Source organism: Chiloscyllium plagiosum, unplaced genomic scaffold, assembly GCF_037043375.1.
Source record: "Chiloscyllium plagiosum isolate Xiang-an unplaced genomic scaffold, Cpla_swu_hap1 HiC_scaffold_29, whole genome shotgun sequence".
In the NCBI taxonomy this organism is placed as follows: Eukaryota; Metazoa; Chordata; class Chondrichthyes; order Orectolobiformes; family Hemiscylliidae; genus Chiloscyllium; species Chiloscyllium plagiosum.
This window is the reverse complement of record NW_028270167.1, coordinates 96,438,690-96,463,378: the sequence shown is the minus strand read 5'-3', so window position 1 is coordinate 96,463,378 and position 24,689 is coordinate 96,438,690. Positions and strand designations below refer to the sequence as shown.

Genomic DNA, 24,689 nt, shown 5'->3' with positions numbered 1-24,689 from the left:
TACTATGTTACTTCAACTGTTTTTCCAAGTGTTGTCTTAAGATTGTGACATTTCCCGTGTCAACATCCCTCCAAGACTGTGCAATCCAGACTGTTACTATTCATTTCTCTCAAATCTTCCCCAAATGTCCTGTCTCTCACTTTAAAACGATGCTGCACTATTTCGACCCTTGCTGACTTACAGCCTTCTGCCTTTAGTGGAAGAACATGCCTGTGGTCCTGCATGACTTTGGCGATTTTACGTATCTTAATACAACAAAGCTTGACATTTCCATTGTATCACAATCTTTAGACTGTCATACAAAAGAAAAAGAAGCGAAGGAAACAAAGGATTGTGGACGCTCGGAATCTGAAACAAAAACTGAAATGTCTGGATAAATTGCAACAGGACTGACAGAATCCATGGAGATTTAACGTTTCAGGTTTTAAATTGTGAATAAGATTCTCTGGACCCGAAATGCTAGCTCTGTTTCTCTTTCCACAGATGGTGCAAGATCTGCTGAATGTTTATTTTGCTTTATAATAGCATTGTTTTCATGTCCATCTTCCCATTCTGACCAACTTGCATTTAAATTGAGATAATATCACATTTTGTCCCATTATATTCTATGTTCCAAATTTCTATCCTGCAAATAAAACCTGCCCATATCTCTTCTCAGGTTATTTCTGTCGCTTATTCTGAAGCTAATCTCAGTTACCATGCATCCTTCATTATGGAAGACTGTTACGGGACTTAAAAACAAACTAATGAGATGCTTCTTTGTTTCAGGTATGTAAATTCTTCCAATGCAAAATCTTGAGTTTGCATGGAACTTACATTAATGTAAATCTTTGGCTTATAAAAATAGCATAAATAACCATTGTCATTGCATGTGTAACATAGTGGGCAGTGCTTAATGTGCCATTCGGAATATCAAGACATTCTGCCTGACTGAAGATGAATGACGTGAACATATAACCCGCTGTATCTCAACAGCAGCATCACCTTTGGAGACTCTGGTAAGCAGCCCAGTGTGAACTAATGATCGAAGTCAGCCCATCAATGATTGACTTGGTGATTATTCTACCGATGCAATGCTCCTTTCATGGACATTTTGTTTCGAATGTTGACAGCGTTTCAAAACATCAGGACTGGAAGTGGAGCCGAAGAAGAGAATGCCTGTACCAGGAATGCATAGGTTTTAATGATTGGGTGTTTGGGGATTGTTCATGTGGAAAAATAATTGTTGGGCTCAAAGGTTTACCCGCCGAAAATGGCGTTTGTAATTAATGCATAGTGTTTTGTTGGTTTGGGTCTCTTTCAAGGAAAGAGCCGGATATGACTCTATCTGGTTCACAGTGAACGAGAAACATAGATGTAAAGTCAATTGGGTTGTCATTGACAGGACGAGTTGAATTGCCCCCTGCCTCTCAACGCACCATTTGATGTTGGGAGGTCGATGTCAATCTTGTGGGGACGGAAAGAGAGAAATTGGTTGATCCCACGCTGCATTTTGTGACCACAGTGATGACGAATTGTAAAGATCATGCTGGCACTTTAGATTGGAATGAGTGAGTGAGGGAAATCTCAATCTGTGTCTGTGGAGAGGAAGTCTGTATGGGGAAAGACTAGCCTATTATTTGTGCTCTACAAACTCTAGAACAATAAGTAGCATGTGTTACTTTAAATACCAAACGAAATGTTGGATGTTTGTGACAATACAAAGGCACTCGTTTCTCACACTCGTTTGTCCAGCAAACCTGACATTTTTGTTTTTTATTCATTTTTGTTTGCTTTCTGGAGCTACCAAGTAATGCATTATTCTCCATTGGAGGAGTTGACTGAAATGTAGACACAGAGAAGGTGATAGACGTTGAAAAAAGAATACTAAATATTTCATAACGATGTCTGATTTAATCTTGCATAGTTATAACACGACCAAAAACACAGTAATCTCAACACTCATCCCAATTTCCTGCATTGGGCCTATGGACTTGAAGATTGCAATACTTGAAATGCCCACGCAATTGACGTGTTTTAAACGTTTGTCTTGATTCCCGACTCAAGCATTTTTTTTAATGGTCGCAGTGCAGGAGAGAGATAACGTTCCCACTATGAACGTGCATGTACATTACATTTTCTGGGAATGTTTCTGAGTGCAAGGATGTAAGTAAATCTGTCCGTTGTGTTTCCAGTGAGTGTTAGAGACAGAGCATTACCAGTGTAAGATGAAATCCTCTTCAATCAAGTGTCCTCTCTGCGCATTACATTTCACTTCTGTTACCGCTAAAATTTGTTTTCTCGAAACTAAATTCTGTTTTTCACTTTCTCTAATATTGTGCATGGGGACGGTCCTCTGTTGCTGTTTCTCAGTTTCCTATGAAGTCATTTTCATATCATTCAAAATTTATGAGACTTTTATAAATCACTGTGGTCAGAAAAGAAAACTCGCTAGTGACTGTCATTTGAGACCATATGGGTGGTGAGTACACTGGTATGACCTGGCCAAAAAGGTAAACTCCATTTTAAAGAAAACATAAAATGAAACGTTACAAAGCGAGATTGTGGTAAAAAAAAGTGAATGACAGACCTGTGACAAACAGGCCTCCTTTTCCCCAAATGATAAACTAATTGTCTTTGGACTGGACAAAGGACTGAAACAGGCTACTTTTTTTTTTATTCTGGAAGCTAAAACTGTTGGAATCAGTGGGGGCAGGTCAAAGTGACGGAGGCTCTTATCTGACAAATTACAGCAATTTACAGAGTGACAACAGCAGTGAGCAACGTCATTCCACCCTGCATATTCGTGATGATTATCAAAAGGTGCAACTCGCCTAATTCACCAAATTGTCCTCGTTTCACTGTCGTTTCTGTTCAACGTCAGTGGCAAATGTACCTACGTGCTCAGTGTTAATTGTTTCAATGGAAACACTTTCTGACTGTCCTCTCAGGAAAGCCACTAGATGATTCTGAACTGGTCTGCAGATTTTCCTCTGAACGCTGTTTACAACACTGATAAACGTACTAAATTCACCAGTCTTTATAAATGTTCTATCAAAAGAGTTAGAACACTCAGCCCATCATGCCTGATCAGAACTTCAGTGAGATGATCATCGAACTCAAGATTGAAAGCTTCCCTCATTCACTTATGTTAATGCTGAAGCCGGCAACTTATGTCACATTGAATATCCCGGTCAATGTCCTGTGCACACTCTGCAGGACAGTTATATCCCTCCTGTAATATGCGGTTTCCAGAACAACACACGGTAGTCTGGGTGTGGCACAAAATATGCAACAGAAGAGAGAATTATTTATAAATCACCCATAGTTTGATTAACAGGTTTTGCATGACCAACAGAATTTAATGTTTCACAAACCATTAATGCTCATCCGTGAAGAAAGTAATAAATGTCAGAAACACATTGTGACCTTTTCACTACAATGAAATGGGTACCATTCGTGTCCTGTTTTCGCTGTTATTCATACTCTTTCTGCGAGAGTGGTAACAGTAGTGTGGCAGCCCAAAGGTGTTCCGGGGAAGAGTAGATGGAGAAGCGCATGGGCGGGACATGTGGGATTAAGAAATCACTGACTTGTGTGATACAGTAACTGAGTGGAAGGGGCTGTATTGACAGAGTGGAATGAGAAGTAGTGACTGAGGTGAATGGGATAGTCTGACTTAAGGGAATCGGATGCAGTGACTGAGGTGAATGGGTTGAACTGATAGTGGGGTGCACTGACTGAATGGAGTGGCATGTGGTGACTGAGGCAAATAAGGTACAGTGACTGAAAGTAGTGGGAGGGAATTACTGAGGTGTGGTTGGATTTATGAGTGAGGGGAATGGAACATAGTGAGTGGGATGCAGTCACTGAGGACAATGGTAATCATTGACGAGGGGATGGAATTTAGCTTCTGATGGGAATTAGATATTGTGACTGACGCGAGTGGGATGTAGTGATTGATGGAAATCGAAATTAGAGACTGAGGGCAGAAGGGTTACAAGACTGATGGTAGTGGAACGTGGTGGCTGGCAGGTGTAGGATGCTGCGACTGAGGAAGGGTTGTACGTTGGAGCAACATTCGTAAAACTAATAGGGATCACAAATTAATACAGGCAGAGTCATACAGCATTTGATGTTAACAACAGAGAAAATTAAAATCCTTTGGCTTACTGCACCATGCCATGCAACTTACTATTCTAACCAATTTCGACATCTTGTGTGCCCTGTAGTCTGAAGTCGACACCTGACTATTTCTTCAAAGTTATGAGGATTTCTGCTTCTCTCAGCCTTCGAGACAGTGAGTTCCAGGTTCCCACCACTCTCTCGATGAAAAAGATCCCAACAGTACAGTCAGCATAGACTAATACAGGCCCTAACATTAAGAGATAACCTGCAAGCAATGCAGGCACTGAAATTAATGAAGAGACTTAAAGTAGGAAAAAATCTGACTCCAAGACAGACCCTGAAGACAGTACAATTCTCCAAGTTAAATAGCTGTTGTCACATTGTTTGTGCTGCACCCAGACAATTGCATGTTGTTAAGGAAGCCGCACATTATAGGATGGACATAATTGCCCAGCAGTGGCTGCAGAGTAGATTGACCAGGATATTATGTGACTGCAAATTTTCATGATGAAGAAAGCTTGAACAGACTGCGCTTTTTATCCTAGAAGCATAGCATGTGGACACAGGTGGCTGCGGGCATTGGGTAAAGGTGGGGAAAGTCAGGAGAGTGGGACCGATGCAGATGCAACAAAACTAAGAGAGGTATGGACAAAGAACATTTCCAGATTTAAGTTTGTTCGCTGAATTGGAAGGTTCATTTTCAGACGTTTCGTCATCATATGAGGTAACATTGTAGGATTGCTTGTACAATGCCATGCTTGTAGGATTTCTCGTGCATGTCTCTGTTTGGCTTGTCCGAGGATGGATGTGTTGCCCCAATCGAAGTGGTGTCCTTCCTCATCCATATATAGAACATAGAACAACACAACGTAGAACAGGCCCTTCAGCCCTCGATGTTGCACCGACCTGTGAACTATTCTCAGCCCTTCCCCTACTCTCTCCCAAAATCATCCATGTGCTTATCTAAGGATTGATTAAATCTCCCTAATGTGGCTGAGTTGACTACATTAGCAGGTAGGGCATTCTACACCCTTACCACTGTCTGTGTAAAAAACCTGCCCCTGACATCTGTCTTAAATCTATAACCCCTCAATTTGTAGTTATGCTACCTCGTACAAGCTGACATCATTGTCATAGGAGAAAGACTTTCACGGTCTGCCCTATCTGATCCTCTGATCAGCTTGTATGTCTCTACCAAATCCCCTCTTAGCCTTCTTCTTTCCAATGAGAACAGACTCAAGTCTTTCAGCCTTTCCTCATAAGACCTTCACTCCAGACCAGGCAACAACCTGGCAAATCTCCTCTGCACCTATTTCACTGTTTCCACCTCCTTCCCAAAATTTTCAGGGGACCAGACCTGTACACAATATTCCAAGTGTGGCCACACCAGCGTTTTGTATAGTTGCAACATGATATTGCAGCTCTGGAACTCAATCCCTCTACCAATGAAATCTAACACACCTTATGCCTTCTTAACGGCACTATCCACCTTTCAGGGATCTATGTAGATGGACTCCAAGATCCCTCTGCACATCTACGCTACCAAGAATCTTTCCATTACCCAGTACTCTGCCATCCTGTCATTCTTCCCAAAGTGCATCACCTCATATTTAGCTGCATTGAACTCCATTTGCCACCTCTAAGCCCAATTCTGCAGTTTATCCAAAGTCCCCCTGCAACCTGTAACAGTCTACAAAACTGTCCACTACTCCACCGACTTTAGTGTCGTCTGCAAACTTACTAATCCATCTGCCTACGCCTGAGTCGAAGTCATTTCTAAATATGACAAACAGCAGTGGTCCCAAATCAGATCCTTGTGGCACACCACTAGTAACTGGACACCAGGCTGAATATTTTTCATCAACCACCACTCGCTGCCTTCTTTCAGAAAGCTAATTTCTAATCCAAACTGCTAAATCACACTGAATTCCATGCCTCTGTCAGGATACTAATGAGAGGGTTGCGAAGAAGTATTTAGATGCACCTTAGCGATGTCAAGTGATGTCAGTGTACGTGTCACTGTGAAAGTATTGGAATTGTTAGTGTTGGATTCTGTGCAGCGGAGGGCTTTGTGATGTTGATAGTTACATCTCAATGTCTGTGGTGTACCTTTGACTTCCATGTGATATTCAAACCAAATGGACTCCTATAGCTCAACTGGTAGATCGGCTGATTTGTGATGCAGAATGATCCAAACAGAGGAGCTTCTTTTCCCACAACGGCTGGCTTCGCCATGAAGGACTCTTCTTTTCAATCCTACAATCCTACAATCCACCCGTGGTTTGTTGACTCTCAGGGTAATCCACCAATTGTCTACTTCACAGAATCCTCTAATATATAAGAGATACTTTCAACCTATTGACTCTGAACCATTAAAATACTCTGGTCATGTCAAATTCACGTCCACAGCCCATAACCTTGAATAGTAAGGCACAAATGTTCATCCAAGTATTCAGTAAACGATTCGACTTTCGCCACCTCCAACTTCCTTGTTGACAGTGCAACCCCGACCACCACTACAATTTGCACGGATTTCTTTTTACTTCGCCACCCCCCCGCCCCCAAATGCCCATAAATGTCTGCCTCTCATCGGAAAATGCTGTCATCTTGTTATTCCACCTGATGCTTCCTTTCTGGAAAGTGAGCCCAGCCCAACTGCGAATGTTGGTAATCTGAAAAAGAAATAAAACGCTGTGTCGACCTCAACAGGTCTAGGGTGATCTGAGGAGAGAGAAACAGATGTAACATTTCTGGTTTCATGATGAACGGTTTCGAGAGCTCAAACAGAAACTGATTATTCCTCCACAGATACTTACATGACCTGTAGAGCTACAGCAATCTCTGATTTTGGTTTAAACTGTCATCACAGTTCATTTCATAAAGTATTTTCTTCCACTCCCTCTCCAAAAGTCGATAATGTCGCACATTGCCTCACTATACCGCATCTATATCCTTATAGCCTTCACATAAAACCTGCCAAGATCTATGCTCAACTTCATGTCATCCCAGATGTTTCCAGGGGCATGGATAAAAGGTCAGTATGTCGGCCAAGGTTAATTACACAGCACTCTTCATGACAGACTAATCATTCTGGGATATGTTAATCAATGCCATCAAAACAATGCAGTTGCAACAAAAACATGAAAAAATTGAGAAATAAATATTTCTTAATTTGGTTCTGTGGATTATTCAATTAGAATGGCACAGTTTTCCATAGTCATTACGTGTGTCATATTGTAGACAGTCCTACATACGTCACTGTAGACATTTCAAGTTTAAAACAAGTGTAAACAATTCAATTGTAGTTCGTTCGTTTGGGCCCATTTGAAGATTGAAACACAAAGTTGATGTTAATCTGTCTGGATCCCAGATTGAGGGATGAACATGAACGTTAAATGTCCATTGGGTTATCAGTGAGAAAAGCAGACGTAGCTCATTCTGTCTTTCGATGTCTTATTGAAAGTGGATACTAAATTTCAAGTCAAACGAGAGATAGTGGGATATAGCAATCAATGTTTCACAGCTCCAATAATGGAGAGAGATTGCTTCGGGTCTGGGTGAGTGAGTGAGCAAGGGAGATTTTGATCTGTCTCCCTGAAGAGGTAAAATTGTAGGCAAAGTAATGGAGTATTAGCTGTGGCTGGCAGCTTCTTGAACAATAAGCTCATTGCGGCTGGTGATATATGAACCAAATTTGCGGATGCTTGGGATAATACAAAATAAGTGGTCAAGGAGATCTTTAATCTGCACATGATTTCGAAAACAAAAATAGAGAATGCTTTTAATAGCCACCATGAAGAGTTCATGGGAAAATCTTGCGATATTTTCTTAGACCAATATTGTCATGAAAATATGACATCTTCATTGTATAACTTCCTTTTTGCCTTATGAAACCACCAAGGAAAATTTCGATCTCTCCAGAGCAGTTGAGGTCATGAGTGATGAAAAAGATGAAAGGGATACTAAATTTCAAGTCAAACGAGAGATAGTGTGATACAGCAATCAATATTTCACAGCTCCAATAATGGAGAGAGATTGATTCGGGTCTGGGTGAGTGAGTGAGCAAGGGAGGAGAGGAGAGGTTGACTGAGCTCGGACTTTTTTCATTGGAGAAAAGGAGGAGAAGAGTGGACATAATTGAGGAATACAAGATAATGAGAGGCATAGATAGAGTCGATAGCCAGGGCAGAAATGACTAACACGAGGGGTCATAGTTTTAAGCTGGTTGGCGGAAAGTATAAAGGGGATGTCAGAGGCGGGTTCTTTGCACAGAGAGTTGTGAGAGATTGGAATGCGTTGCCAGCAGCAGTTGTGGAGGCAAGGTCATTGGGGACATTTAAGAGACTTTTTTTTTTTAGTGGGAGCAGCGGCCGAGTTGAGGTGAACCCGGGAGACTACAGCTAAGGTAAGAGTTTTTTTCAAAATTACTTACCTGTAGCGGGCATCGGTGTTTTGTTTTCTCTCTCCTTCACAGAAAGAGCGGGAGCAGCAGAGGAAGTGACGGCAAGCAGAGGGGCAGCCGGGAAGGAGAACTGTGAGTATAAATACTCACTGTTTCACCACCAACGGTCATTTGAGTGGGAGCAGCGGCCGAGTTGAGGTGAACCCGGGAGACTACAGCTAAGGTAAGAGTTTTTTTCAAAATTACTTACCTGTAGCGGGCATCGGTGTTTTGTTTTCTCTCTCCTTCACAGAAAGAGCGGGAGCAGCAGAGGAAGTGACGGCAAGCAGAGGGGCAGCCGGGAAGGAGAACTGTGAGTATAAATACTCACTGTTTCACCACCAACGGTCATTTGAGTGGGAGCAGCGGCCGAGTTGAGGTGAACCCGGGAGACTACAGCTAAGGTAAGAGTTTTTTTCAAAATTACTTACCTGTAGCGGGCATCGGTGTTTTGTTTTCTCTCTCCTTCACAGAAAGAGCGGGAGCAGCAGAGGAAGTGACGGCAAGCAGAGGGGCAGCCGGGAAGGAGAACTGTGAGTATAAATACTCACTGTTTCACCACCAACGGTCATTTGAGTGGGAGCAGCGGCCGAGTTGAGGTGAACCCGGGAGACTACAGCTAAGGTAAGAGTTTTTTTCAAAATTACTTACCTGTAGCGGGCATCGGTGTTTTGTTTTCTCTCTCCTTCACAGAAAGAGCGGGAGCAGCAGAGGAAGTGACGGCAAGCAGAGGGGCAGCCGGGAAGGAGAACTGTGAGTATAAATACTCACTGTTTCACCACCAACGGTCATTTGAGTGGGAGCAGCGGCCGAGTTGAGGTGAACCCGGGAGACTACAGCTAAGGTAAGAGTTTTTTTCAAAATTACTTACCTGTAGCGGGCATCGGTGTTTTGTTTTCTCTCTCCTTCACAGAAAGAGCGGGAGCAGCAGAGGAAGTGACGGCAAGCAGAGGGGCAGCCGAGACCCGGAAGCAGTTAGTGTAAGCTTAGCTGGGTTAGTTTTTTCCCCCTTTAAAAGCGTGAAGGAGAGGAACCCGAGGCACTACACGGGTAGTGCCTCCCACCCGCCCTCCTCCTCTAACCTAATAATAACATCTGTTGTGGCAAGCAGGTAAGTGCTGAATTTTGCTTGTATTATTTAGACACAGTTTTTGTTTAAACAGTTAGCTTTAGAGGGATGGCAGTGAAGGCAGTGCAATGTTCCTCCTGCAACATGTATGAGGTGAGGGATGCCATCGACGTCCCTGCCGATTACACTTGCAGGAAGTGCACCCATCTCCAGCTCCTCCAAGACCGTGTTAGGGAACTGGAGCTGGAGTTGGATGAACTTCGGATCATTCGGGAGGCAGAGGGGGTCATAGATCAGAGTTATAGGGAAGTAGTAACTCCAAAGATGGCAGATAGATGGGTGACAGTGAGGGGGACTGGGAGGAAGCAGCCAGTGCAGGGACCTCCTGCGGCCATTCCCCTCAAGAACAAGTATACCGTTTTGGATACTTGTGGGGGGGATGACTTACCAGGGGTAAGTAACGGGGCTCAGGTCTCTGGCACGGAGCCTGTCCCCGTTACTCAGAAGGGAAGGGTGAAGAAGAGCAGAGCAGTAGTAATTGGGGACTCGATAGTTCGTGGCACAGATAGGCGGTTTTGTGGGAACGAGAGAGACTCACGTTTGGTATGTTGCCTCCCAGGTGCAAGGGTACGTGATGTCTCTGATCGTGTTTTCCGGGTCCTGGAGGGGGAGGGGGAGCAACCCGAAGTCGTGGTCCACATTGGCACCAACGACATAGGTAGGAGGAGTGCTGAGGATGTTAGACAGGCTTTCAGGGAGCTAGGTTGGAAGCTTGGAGTTAGAACAAACAGAGTTGTTGTCTCTGGTTTGTTACCCGTGCCACGTGATAGAGATTCGAGGAATAGGGAGAGAGAACAATTAAATGCGTGGCTTCAGGGATGGTGCAGGAGGGAGGGGTTCCAGTTTTTGGATAACTGGGGTTCTTTCTGGGGACGGTGGGACCTCTATAAACAGGATGGTCTACACCTGAACCTGAGGGGAACCAGTATCCTTGGGGGGAGGTTTGCTAGTGCTCTTGGGGGGGGTTTAAACTAACTCGGCAGGGGCATGGGAACCCAGATTGTAGCTTCAGGGTGCAGGGCCTGGAGTGTAGGGAGGTGAGGAACATGGCATCAATTTCCAAGGAGGGTGCCTGTAAACAGGGAAGTGGCTTGAAGTGTGTATACTTCAATGCAAGAAGTATACGAAATAAGGTAGGTGAACTTGCAGCGTTGGTTGGTACCTGGGACTTCGATGTTGTGGCTATTACGGAGACATGGCTAGAACAGGGACAGGATTGGCTGTTGCAGGTTCCGGGATTTAAATGTTTTAGTAGGGTCAGAGGTGGGGGTAAAAGAGGGGGAGGTGTGGCATTGCTTGTCAAAGATAGTATTACAGCGGTGGAAAGGACGATGGATGAGGACTTGCCATCTGAGGTAGTTTGGGCTGAGGTTAGGAATAGGAAAGGTGAGGTCACCCTGTTAGGAGTCTTTTACAGGCCTCCTAATAGTCCTAGAATCATTGAAGAAAGGATTGGGAAGGTGATTCAGGAGATGAGTGACAGTAATAGGGTGGTTGTTATGGGGGACTTTAACTTTCCTGATATTGATTGGGAAAGCTATAGCTCAAGTTCGTTAGATGGGTCAGTGTTTGTTCAATGTGTGCAGGAGAGTTTCCTGACACAATATGTAGACAGGCCAACAAGAGGTGAGGCCATACTGGATTTGGTTCTGGGTAACGAACCAGGCCAGGTGTTAGAATTAGAGGTAGGTGAGCACTTTGGGGATAGTGACCATAATTCGGTGATTTTTACACTCGTGATGGAGAGGGATAAGTGTGTACTGCAGGGCAAGAATTATAGCTGGGGTAAGGGAAATTATGATGCGGTGAGGCATGACTTAGGATGTGTGGCTTGGAAAAGTAGACTCCAAGGCAAGAGTGTAAATGATATGTGGAATTTGTTCAAGGGGCAACTATTGAGTGTCCTTGATAATTATGTACCTGTCAGGCAGGAAGGAAAGGGTCGTGCGAGGGAGCCGTGGTTTAATAAGGAATTGGAATCCCTTGTTAAATGGAAGAGGGCGGCCTATCTCAAGATGAGACGTGAAGGTTCAATTGGGGCGATTGAGAGTTATAGGGTAGCCAGGAAGGACCTGAAGAGAGAGCTAAAAGCAGCAAGGAGGGGACATGAAAGGTCCTTAGTAGATAGGATTAGGGAAAACCCTAAGGCTTTCTATAGGTATGTTAGGAATAAAAGAATGACTAGGGTAGGAATAGGTCCAGTCAAGGATAGTAGGGGGAAGTTGCGTGTGGAGGCGGAAGAGATTGGGGAGACACTGAATGAATACTTTTCTTCAGTATTCACTCAGGAACAGGGCATTGTTGTCGATGAGAATACTGAGGCACAAATAAGTAGAATGGATGGCTTTGAGGTATGTAGAGAAGAGGTGTTGGAAATCCTGGAAAAGGTGAAAATAGGTAAGTCCCCTGGGCCTGATGGCATTTATCCTAGGATTCTCTGGGAAGCAAGGGAGGAGATTGCAGAGCCATTGGCCTTGATTTTTATGTCCTCTTTGTCTACAGGAGTAGTGCCAGAAGACTGGAGGATAGCAAATGTGGTTCCCTTGTTCAAAAAGGGGAGTAGGGATAGCCCTAGTAACTATAGGCCGGTGAGTCTCACTTCTGTTGTGGGCAAAGTCTTAGAGAGAATTGTAAGGGATAGGATTTATGCACATCTAGATAGGAATAATGTGATCAAGGATAGTCAGCATGGTTTTGTGAAGGGCAAGTCGTGCCTCACAAGCCTTATTGAATTCTTTGAAAAGGTGACGAAGGAGGTTGATGAGGGGAAAGCGGTAGATGTGGTATATATGGATTTTAGTAAGGCGTTTGATAAGGTTCCCCATGGTAGGCTACTGCAGAAAATACGGAGATATGGCATTGAGGGTGAGTTGGAGGTTTGGATTAGGAATTGGCTGGATGGAAGAAGACAGAGGGTAGTAGTTGATGGCAAAGTTTCTTCATGGAGTGCCGTCACTAGCGGTGTTCCGCAAGGATCTGTTTTGGGACCATTGCTGTTTGTCATTTTTATAAATGATCTGGAAGAGGGGTTAGAAGGTTGGGTGAGCAAGTTTGCGGATGATACGAAAGTCGGAGGAGTTGTTGACAGTGAGGAAGCATGTGGCAGGTTACAGCAGGATATAGAGAAGCTGCAGAGCTGGGCAGAAAGGTGGCAGATGGAATTCAATGTAGCTAAGTGCGAGGTGATTCACTTTGGGAAGAATAACAAAAAGATGGGGTACTGGGCTAATGGCCGGATACTTGGTAGTGTGGATGAGCAGAGGGATCTTGGTGTCCATGTACACAGATCTCTGAAAGTTGCCACCCAGGTAAATAGTGCGGTGAGGAAGGCATATGGCGTACTGGCTTTTATTGTTAGAGGAATTGAGTTCCGGAGTCCTGAGGTCATGATGCAGTTGTATAAGACTCTGGTACGGCCGCATCTGGAATATTGTGTGCAGTTTTGGTCGCCATACTATAGGAAGGATGTGGAGGCATTGGAACGGGTGCAGAGGAGGTTTACCAGGATGTTGCCTGGTATGGAAGGAAAATCGTATGAGGAAAGACTGAGGCACTTGGGGCTGTTTTCACTAGAGAAAAGAAGGTTTAGGGGTGACTTGATTGAGGTGTACAAGATGATTAGGGGGTTAGATAGGGTCGACAGTATGAACCTTTTCCCGCGTATTGAGTCGGGTATTACAAGGGGGCATAGCTTTAAATTAAGGGGGGGTAGATATAGGACTGATGTTAGGGGTAGGTTCTTCACTCAGCGAGTCGTTAGTTCATGGAATGCCCTGCCAGTAACAGTGGTGGACTCTCCCTCTTTATGGGCATTTAAGAGGGCATTGGATAGGTATATGGAGGATAGTGGGTTAGTGTAGTTTAGGTGGGCTTGGATCGGCGCAACATCGAGGGCCCAAGGGCCTGTACTGCGCTGTATTCTTCTATGTTCTATGTTCTATGTTCTATGCATATGGTCACAGAAATTTGAGGGTGCATACATGAGGATCAGTGGTCGGCACAACATCGTGGGCTGAAGGGCCTGTTCTGTGCTGTACTGTTCTATGTTCTATGTTCTATGAGCAAATGTCTGACATCGTTTTGATTGACTCCTGAACAGAAGCAATCATACAGAACAGAAAAAGAAGCTAATGGCTGCACTCAACTCAGTTTCTCAATTGATGCTCATAGCCTTCAATGTTATGAAACGCGATCCAAACACTTTTCAGTGTTTCCAGCGTCAACATTTACAAATATTGCAGTGCAGGAGACAGATAAACTTCCGTCCGCTGGGTCCCCAGTGAGGAAAGTGTGTAGATTACACTCCATAGGTGAATTATTGAGTTAAAGGGGCGAAGTTAAATTTGTCTGTAAGGGTCCAAGTGATGGGGCGAGATCATAGAAATAGAGAAACCCAACAGTGTTAAAGAAGTCTATTCGGCCCATTGAGTCCATAGAGACCATCCAAAGAGCATCTCACCCACACCCTCGCCCCGACCATATTCCTCTCAGCCCGCATTGCCCATAACTAACCCACCGAACCTGCATATCCATATATAGTATGTGCAATTCCGCATAAGTAATTCACCTAATTTGCAAATCTTTGAACAGTAGGAGAAAACCAGAGCACTCAGAGTAAACCATGCAGACAAGGGGAAATTCTACACAGGAATTTATCCAACAGTGGAATCGACCCGAGCACTGTGAGGCAGCAGTGCTAACTATTCTGTCTCTGTGTCACACTGACAGACGTCAACAGCTGTAAAATTAAATTCTCTGCAGTTAATACCCCAGCCCCCCCCCCCGCCGCACCCACCACGATACATTTCCTCCTATTCTCGCTTGAACTCCCCTTCTCTAACATAAATTTTCTGTTTCACTTTCTAGAATATCACATATTGAGATGAGGACACTGCTGCTGATCCTCGGGTTGCTGAGTAAGTCATTTGCATAGTAGTCAAACCTCATTGTGGTTTATTTAAATTTAAATTAAATGGGAGCAACAGCTCACCTGGTACCATTCATCCGTGACTTTATGGATATTCCTGCGATTTGCGTGTTGCAACGAATGATGCCATTTTTGCAGTAAACACAGAACATAAATGGAAATTTTAAAACTAAGTTGAATGGTAGGTCTTTGTTAAATCGACTTCCTCGTTCCCAATGGTGAGCTCATTCCTACTGGACTGATAAAGGATTAACCAGCCTTTTTTTTTCAAATAGGGAATATCTGGAATCAGTAGAAGCTGAAGTGACTGATTTTCTACCCACAGTTCTTACCACATTAGAGTGGCAACAACAGTTAGAAATGCCACGAAAGCCATCTGCTGATTATTGAATGGAGCAAGTCACCAAATTCAGTTTGGAACCTCTTCATCACTATTTTAATTGATACTGTACCGAGTCGGATTCATGTTGCTCCAGTGTACACACAATGCAGCATTCATATGATTCTTAATTCGTCTGTGAAATCTGTTATTAACCCCGCCTATAGCATGGGGGAGAAATGAACCAGACCTCTCCAGTCTTTCATTGCAACATTCAGGCCCTCAAGCCCTTTTGAGCATTCAATGAGATCGTGGCTGATCTGTGATCATAGAAATCAAGATTTCTTTCCTTTTAATTAGTTGTTTCATTTCTACATAAGGCAAGGGTGGCTGTCCCCACAATATTGCTTATTACACAGGCACAGAGCTGTTTACTAATCACATACAGTGTGATTCTCTGCATCATACATTCTGAACAGATTTGCGATTGTGAGACGTAACCCTCAAATTTGTTAGTGAAGAAGGCGATAAAAGCAGATGTATAATATTAACCGTTCATGCAGTGAAATAAGTGAACAGCGCTTTCAGCTCTTCCTCTAGCTCACACGTTATGTGAAAGAGATTGCAGTAGTGGGAGAGCATAACAATGAGACTGATAAAAGTACAGACCATGCCAAAGGGGTGGAGGACTTGAGCAGGGTGTGTGGAGTGAGGCTTGTGGGAAGTAATCCCTGAGGTGAGTGTGATATTGTAACTGAGGGGATTAGAACATCGTAACAGGGTTGTCAGATTTAGCGACTATGTGGAATGCATTGAAGTGAATGACCAGAGTGGGAATGCAATAACTGAGTGGAGTGTGATATGAAGCCTGAGGCGAGTGGGATGTGTTGACTGAGGTTAGTAGGTTCGTATGAGTGAGATGGCATGGGATTTAGCCATTGTGCGGTTTGGGATACAGTGACTCAGGTAAATGGGAAGCAATGAATGAGAACCGTGGGTGTCAGTAACTCAGAGCGGTGAGATTTAGTGACTGAGGGAAATGGGATACAGAAACTGAGGGACGTGGGATATGGAGACTGTTGTGAGCATGGTATGGTGACTGAGGGGAGTTGAGGGGAGTGACCGAGTGACCGAGAGGAACACGATGGAGTGACTTATTGGAGTGAGATGCAGATACAGAGGGAAGTAAGAAGTGGTGACGGAGGGAAGTGAAATATAGTCACTGAGGGGAATGGATTGCAGTGATTCCGAAGAGTGGAATGCAATCCCTTAGGAAAGTGTTATGCTGTCACTGAGGGGAGTGGAATGCAGTCAATAACTGAAGTTGGATATAGTAATCGAGGCATGAGAAATGCAGAGATTGTGATGAGTCGGGTTCTGTTAAAAATGGGAAAATGATGTTGTGACTTTTCTGAGTGGAGTTTCGTGAACGGGGAAACAGGACACAAAGAGTGAGAATGTGACATAGTGACTGAGGGGAATATATTGAAGTAATGAAATAATTGAGATGTAGTGACTTTGGGGAGTGGGATGTGTTGACTGAAGGTAACAACTGGGATAAATGCGATACAGTGACTGAGGATAATTCCATGTTGCAAGACAGAATAATATCACGCAGTGACCAAAAGGTGTGGAATGAAGTGTCTGATGGGAATGGATTGTATTAAGTCAGAAGGTCGGTGTGGACTTGTTGGGCTGAAGGCCCTGGTTCTGTACTGTAGGGAGTCGAATCTAATCTAAGGAATGGAGAAATACAAATGCTAGTTTTGGAGAATTAAAGTTTCTGAACAACAGTATTCCACCCCAGAATACAGCACACTGCACTTACTGCACGCACTGGACGCTGATTACAGACCACACTGGGCTTCATCTCGAGTTTCAGGTGGCTGGGAGATGGCTCTGGAATTGCTTCGAGGCCAAGAAACCACGCTGAGACCTTTTCAGGCCGAGGGACTACCACGTACCACAAGAAGACCACCACGCTGATGCAGAAATTGAGGGGTTTGGAGTGTACTGAGTTAGAGAATGGAAGGTGCAGTGACTGAGGGGAGTGGAATGATGTGCCTGAGGTATGCTGTCTTCCCTGAATAAGGAGAGGGAGATGGTGTGACTGAGCCGGTTTGGGTGCTGTGTCGGAGTGGATTATGAATGCATTGACTGAGGAAAGTGCCTTAAGTGACGAAGGGGAATATGATGCGGCTTAGCATTTGTGTGTAGTGACAGAGATGACTGAGATTCCATAACTGAGGGGAGGGGATGTGGTTATTGAGATGTGTGTGATGCAATGAATGAGGACGCGGTCCCGAATGCCGTGACTGAGGTGAGTGTGATACAGTGACTGAGGGGAGTGAGATGGGGTGTGTGAGGACGTGACGTGTGACTGATGGCAGTATCTTCCAATAACACATCAAAGTGAGAGAAGGTAAGTACCAGAGGTCAGGTAAATTAGCTGAATGGTGTGGCTCCTTTTGAAATATCTATCACATCATTTTCAAACTAACTTAATCATGGATTTGGATAGCATAGAAACAGATTCTTTGATCCAATTGGTCCATGCTGACCAGATATCCTAATCGAGTCTAATTTGCCATTACTAGTCCAATATCCCTCTTAACGTTTCCTAATAATATTCTCATCCAGATACCTTTTAAAATTTACAATTGTATTAGCCTCCATCACTTCCCCTGGCAAATGAATCCATTCACCCACCATTCTCTGCATGAAAATGTTACCCTTTAGATCCCTTGTAGATTTTTTCGCCTCTCACTCTAAAACTATATCCAGACTCCGCCATTCCAGGGAAAATATCTTGTCGATTTACTCTAACCATGAATCACATCAATTTTTAACCTCTACACAGTCACCCCTCAGCTGCGGATGCACCAGCGAGAACAGCTTCAGCTTATTCAGCCTTTCCTTTTAGCTCAAATCCTCCAACCCTGGCAACATGCTTGCAAATCTTTTCTGAATCGTTTAAAGTTTTCAAATCTCCTTCTGTTCGGACGCAGGCCAGAATTGCATAAAATATTCCAAAAGTGGCCTAACGTCCTGTGCAGCCACATCATGACCTCCCAACTGCAGTACTCAATGCTCTGTCCAATAAAGGAAAGCATACCAAATGCCTTGTTCACCATTCTATCTACCTGTGACTCCACTTTCAAGGAACTATGAACTGCACTCCACGGTCTCTTCGGTCAGCAACACTCCCTTGAACGTGACCATTAAGTGTATACGTCCTGCTCTGATTCGCCTTTCCGAAATACAGCATCTCACATTTATCTAAATTAAACTCCATCTAACACTCCTCAGCCCATTGGCCCATCTGACTAAGATCCAGTTGTGCTCTGAGGTAACCTCCTAGGTGAACCACGACAGCTCCAATTTTGGTGTCATCTGCAAATGTATTCAGCATTCCTCCTATGCTCACATCCAAATCATTTATATCAGTGACCAAAAGCAGTGGAAAGATCACCCCTCCTTGTGGCACACCACTGTTCACAGGCCTCCAGTTTGAAAAGCAACCTTCCACCTTCCACTCACACCCTCTGTCTTCTATCTTCAAGCCAGTTCCGTATCCAAATGGCTAGTTCTCCCTGCATTCCATGAGATTTATCCTTGCTTACCAGTCGACCATGAGGATACATTTCAAATGTCTTACTGCAGTCCATGTAAAGCATATCCACTGCTGGGCCTTCATCAATGCTCTTTGTTACTTCTGATAAATCAAACTGCATGTAATTCAATGAATGAGGCCTAATATTGAAGGTAGATGTAGTCAGAACATGGTTAGGGACACGGGACTGGGATATGATAGCAACTACAGAGACATGGCTGAGAGATGGATAGGACTGGCACCTTAATTTTCCAGGATGCAAATGCTATAGGAAGCATAAAAAGGGGGGAAGAAACGAGGATGAGCAGCGTATTTGATGAGGGATAGCGTAATGGCTGAACTTTAGAAGGAAATTCCGATGAATGCATCCAGGGAAATTATTTTGTTGGTACTGCGAAATAGAACAAGGATGAACACCTTACTGAGATTGTATTCTAGATCCCGCCTTATAGTCAACGTGAAATTGCGATGCAAATTTGTGAGGAGATCTCAGTTATCTGTGAGAATAATAGGGTGGTATTGGTAGAGGGCTTTAATTTGACTGGGAATGCCATAGTGTTAAGGTTTTAGATGGAGTCGAAGAGTGTGGTGCTGGAAAAGCCCAGCCAGTCAGGCAGCACTGGAGGAGCAGGAGAATCGATGTTTCAGGCATACGTCCTTCATCAGGGCTTATGCCTGAAACGTCGATTTTCCTGCTCTTCACTTGCTGCCTGACTGGCTGGGCTTTTCCAGCGCCACATTTTCGACTCTAATTTCCAACATCTGCGGTCCTCAATTTCTCTCGGGTTTGGATGGAGACGAATTTGTTAAGTGTGAAGAAGGACATTTTCTGATTCAGTATGTCGATGTACCTATTAGATAAGCAGCAAAACGTGACCTACTCTTTGGAAATAAGGCAGGGCAGGTGACTGAGATGTCATTGGGGCAGCACTTTGGGGCCAACGACCATAATTGCTCCCCTGAAACATTGGGGAGACAGGCCGCCTACTTGTGCAATGTTTCAGGGAACACCTCTGGGACACCCGGACCAACCAACCCAACCGCCCCGTGGCTGAACACTTTAACTCCCCCTCCCACTCCGCCAATGACATGCAGGTCCTTGGCCTCCTCCATCGTCAGACCCTGACCACACGACGCCTGGAGGAAGAGCGCCTCATCTTCCACCTAGGAACCCTCCAACCACACGGGATGAATGTAGATTTCTCCAGCTTCCTCATCTCCCCCCCACCTTAAGTCAGTCCCAACCCCCGGATTCAGCACCGCCCTCTTGACCTGCAATCTTCTTCCCGACTTCTCCGCCCCCACCCCCTCTCTGGCCTAACACCCTCACCCTCACCGCCTTCCACCTATCGTATTCCCAGCGCCTCTCCCCCAAACTCCCCCCCCCCCACTATCTTTTATCTCAGCCCGCTTGGCACACCAGCCTTTTTCCTGAAGTAGGGCTTATGCCCGAAACGTCGATTCTCCTGCTCCTCGGATGCTGCCTGGCCTGCTGTGTTTTTCCAGCACCACATTTTTCAACTCTGAGGACAAAAAGGTAACCAGGGAGACAAGAGAGCCCCTCAAAGATCAGCAAGGCAACCTATGTGTGGAGCCACATGAGATGGGGGATATCAGAAACGAGTATTTTTCATCATTGTTTTCTGTGGAGAAGGACATGTAAGATACAGAATGTGTCGAAAACATGGTGATATTTTTTAAAAATATCCATATTACAGAAGAGGAGATGTTGGATCTCTTAAATGTGGATGAATCTGTTTCAGTACTTTCCGGCAGTGCTGTTTTGAATTCAAACAACTATTGCGTCAAACTAAATTTGTTATTGTTTCTTAATTTCTTCTTTCACCATCCATCTTTCCACCTTGACCTCTCGTTCTTTGTTCTCCCTTCTCTGAGAACAGTTCATTCAATCCTATACTTTCCAAATGGATTGGAATATCGCTTTCTATGATATAACCTCTATACCTCAATTTTGTTCCTTTACTCGGGAACTGGTTTTCCAGAGGACGCAGTGATGTTTCTTCTTTCCAGGTCGCTATGGTAACTTGAGATTGCAGTTATGGCTGTGTGAATGTATGTGCAGCTCACTTTGTGATATTGGTGATAATTTGCACAATCGTGTTAAAACATCTTTCTATCATATAGGACTCTCGACAGCACAGACTGACCCGTGTGTAAATCACAAAGTCCTAAATGATGCTTGGAGGAGCATTGACTGCACTCATACTCAATGTTCCAATGAGTTGAAGAGCGACAATAAACTCGAGAAAGGATGGTACAGGTTTAACAGGTAACAGGGAAAGCCGAATCTACGTTCCATAATCTATCAATACAGTATTAGGAGTGTGTTACAGCAGAGTAAAAAGTTGTAATATCATGTGCTTTAGATTTGGACAAGGATGTGGAAACACATGGGAGAGTAAAGTAGAGCAGCCAGAGGAAACCAATGCCAATGTGGGAAGTAGAAGCAAATTTCATACAGACGCTCCTCCGAACGTGGCTCCGAACTGAACGTGGAACGCTGGCGATTTGAGGCAGCAGTGTTAACCACCGAGCTACCGTGTCACTAATGCTGTGTATTCGAATATGGTGGCAGTGCGGGGGGAGTGGGGGGAGGATTTTGTCACTTAGACAAATCAGTGGCAGATGGGAGATAATTCTAGTAAGTGCAAGGTGATTCAAACTGGAAAAAGGAACATGTCAAACGAATGCTCAATGCCAAGAAAATAGGGAGCTTGGTGAAAGAAAAGGGACTTGTGATGATCCTGCGCATATCGCTGAAAGTGGGAAGAGAGTGCAATGAGATAGTTAATGAGGTATGCATAATTCTTGCCTTTTTCAGTCCAGGCATAAATTATAAGAGCAAGGAGAACAAGTTGGAGGAGTGCAGAACTTTGTTTATTCACTGCGGCAGTGTTGTGTGATGCTGTGGTTGCATTGCATTGGATAGGGTGCAAAGGAGGTTCACCAGGTTGTTGCCTATGATACAGCATTTCAGCAATGAAAAAAAAAATGCATATGTGTGGCTATTTCTTTGAAGCAGAGAACTTTGAAAGAAGACTTGATGGAAGTGTACAATGGTATGAGGAAAATTGTCAAGAGTTTCTCGAAAGTTTTTGCACTGATAATCAAGGGGAACCTTCCCCCTCCAACCTCCGTCCCAACCAGTAGAAATAAGAACAAGGTGGCATAATTTTTAAGTGGTTTTGATTGAAATCGAGAAAGAACCATTTCACCAAACGGATGAATGATGGTGCTTCCATCAATGCTTAAAATGTCATAACATACAAGGCAGTGGGCCGAGTGTGGGATTGAATGAGTCGAGTCATTCGTGTTTTCTGGCAGTGAAGACTCAATCGCCCGAATGACTCTTCTGGCCTGTTTTATTCCCTGAACCTACAGTTCTATGAACTGGATAAATAATCATCATAAGACTGGCAAGAACACGTCCAGTCTGGAATTTAGCAGAAGCATGTTTGCTCAGACAATGGAAGCAAATAAGGTGCAAAAGTTTAAAGCTGGTCATTATAGATGGAAGGACATCAGAACAGAGTACGAGAATGTTGTGAATCTTTGGAAAATTTTGCCCAAAGAATAATAGGGTCCTGGTGTTTATTTAAACTGAGATGACAGATTTCTAATCATGACGGAATTCAAAGATCATGGAAAAAGGCAAGTAAGTGTAATTAGCCAGGATTGTAGTGAGTGGCAGAGCTCGCAAAGCGTCCAAATGGCTGATTGCTGTTCTTCATGTTTGTGTGGTCCTGTCACTTTAATAACTCACTCCATAAAATATGGGTCAGGAAAATCACACCTGATTTCCCAATAAAGGAGGAAAGTTGGATTTAAGCATGAGGTAGAAATAAAGAGGTGTGGACTGATCGGAGAGATAGAATATAGAACATAGAACATTACAGCGCAGGACAGGCCCTTCGGCCCTCGATGTTGCACCGCCCTTTGAAACCAATCTGAATCTCATCTAACCTATCCTATTCCGTTCTTGTCTGTACGCCTATCTAAAGACCATTTAAATGCCATTAAATTTGGCAAGTCTACTACTGTTGCCGCCAGTGCGTTCCACCTCTGACTATTCTCTGAGAAAAGAAACTAGCTCTGACATCTGTCCTATATCTGTCACACCTGGGTTTATAACCATGTCCCCTCATGCTAGTCATCGCCATGAATGGCAAGACGTGGAGGCTTATGTACAATGCAACTGTCAGTTTATTACTGCTGCATGAATATCATGCAGCATTCGAAGCATTAGAAATATATGTCATGATAGGGAATGGAGACAGAAGATAAAGTGTCAACTCTTGAGAGAAAAGAGCAAGTTGAAGGTGGCCATTGTGAGAAACCGTTGGAACACAGTGTGCATTCCTCTCGAATGGGACAGTCAATTAACAATTGTGATGAGTTCGCTCTTTCTCTTTTGTTCAGTTCCGGTGGATGGAAAATGCCAGCGACTGCTGTTCCAGCACATCATTGCTCCACAGAAGCTTCAGGATGGTTAAATGGTACGTTCACTCTTTCCACAGAACATGTATTTGCATTCGTTGCCCCTAAAAGCCAGATAATCAAATTGTGAACTTGTTATTGCAGCTACTCTTCCCACCGAGTCCCAGGGAAAAACGAATGGCACAGTATGTTTCAACTGGAATGGCAAGCTCTGCCATTGGACCAAACAGATAACGATTCAAAACTGTTCCAATTACTTTGTGTATTTTCTGAAGAAAACAATGGAAAAACACGCTTACTGCACAGGTCCAATTCTGTTATGATATAGAATGATTGAAAACGAAGTGTCCCTTTAACATCAAAGTCACACCAAAGAATTTACACACATTGTGCTTCGTAAATAAACAATGCAAGGAGTTACAGCAAAGCAAACTGAGCATTATTTTTAGTTCTTCTTCAGTTTGCTGTCTGAAGGGACACCTTATCTCCAGCTGCTTGGTAGGTAGGTGCAGGAATGAAGCACAGAACGACGGCAGTTGAAGCAGGGATCGCACTTATGTTGCTCTTCCCTAACCTATAAGCTTTTGGACTTCAAACATTCTGCAAGAATCTGAACACATATTAATAGCCGTCGAAGTAGATGGGAGGGAGATGATGGAATGCACAGAATTGGATGGGGGCTTGGAGCCAAGTGGAAAGTCGTGCTGCAGAATGTTGATGCATGTTACTCATAGGTGCTTCCAGAAGAGATTGAATAAAGCCCCATTTTTAGATTTTAAACTAAATTATAATCCCACAGAATTGAGAGCAAGTTGCTAGCATAGCTGGAAAATGTGAGTACAAAGCGACAAAATATGGGGACAATCGACAGTGCTCCGATTGCCAGCATGTGACTAGTGGTGTTCTACAAACACCTGCAATTGGTCTTAATTATTCACATTATTTCTTAACTTGGATGTTGCATCGACAGGATCGCATCCGAGTTTTCTCATGACATTAAGTTACACAGAATAATATACAGTTTGGAAGATTGCATAGGGTTACAAAGGATTTTAAAAGACTAAATAAATGGGAATAACTGTGGCAGATTGACTTCAATACAAGAAAGTGTGTGTTTATCTATTTTGAAACGGAAATGATCAATCAGGTAACTTTCTGACCAATATAAAGATAAATATAGTGGATGTACAGACTGACTCAGGGGATCAGTTACTTGGCCCTTTAAAATATCACAAATGAGTTCAGAAAATAACTAAGAAAGTTAACGCAATACTACCTTTATATCTATAGGACTAGAGTATAAGTGAGCCAATGTATTCTTGCAGCTATACAAAACCCTAGTTATACCACTCTGACAGTAATGTGAGTAGATCTGGGATTCACGTCTTTGAAAAGGTATATTGTCCATGTAGGGATAATGATGTAGGGTTAATGGAATGACATATAGACTTCAATGATTACATTTCTGGACTGAATCGACAAATTAGGTCTATTTCTCTGATCGGAGTCTTCAAGATATGAACAGAAGAAAAAAGATATAAACTATTCCCATTGGAAATTCTAGAAATAAGGAGCACATTCTGAGAATTTGGATTGACGGTTCTGGAGAAAAGTTAGGGAGCACTTCCAGTCACTTACCAGGTGGTAGATGTTTTGAAATATTTTCCGTAAGTGGCAGTACATGATGGATCAGTG

General features: G+C 43.7%; 1 protein-coding gene across 1 annotated transcript in view; it reads left to right on the top strand.

Moving 5' to 3' along the window:
* The first annotated feature begins 906 nt into the window (after window positions 1–906).
* The window catches only part of LOC122547021 (uncharacterized), a 60,062-nt gene continuing 36,279 nt past the window's right edge, over window positions 907–24,689 (top strand). Inside the window, exons 1-5 of the mRNA XM_087976595.1 lie at window positions 907–998; window positions 14,544–14,593; window positions 20,682–20,826; window positions 22,977–23,053; window positions 23,139–23,300. Of these exons, the coding sequence (XP_087832721.1) occupies window positions 14,560–14,593; window positions 20,682–20,826; window positions 22,977–23,053; window positions 23,139–23,300 (418 nt within the window). The 5' untranslated portion in view covers window positions 907–998; window positions 14,544–14,559. The remainder of the gene's footprint in view (window positions 999–14,543; window positions 14,594–20,681; window positions 20,827–22,976; window positions 23,054–23,138; window positions 23,301–24,689) is intronic.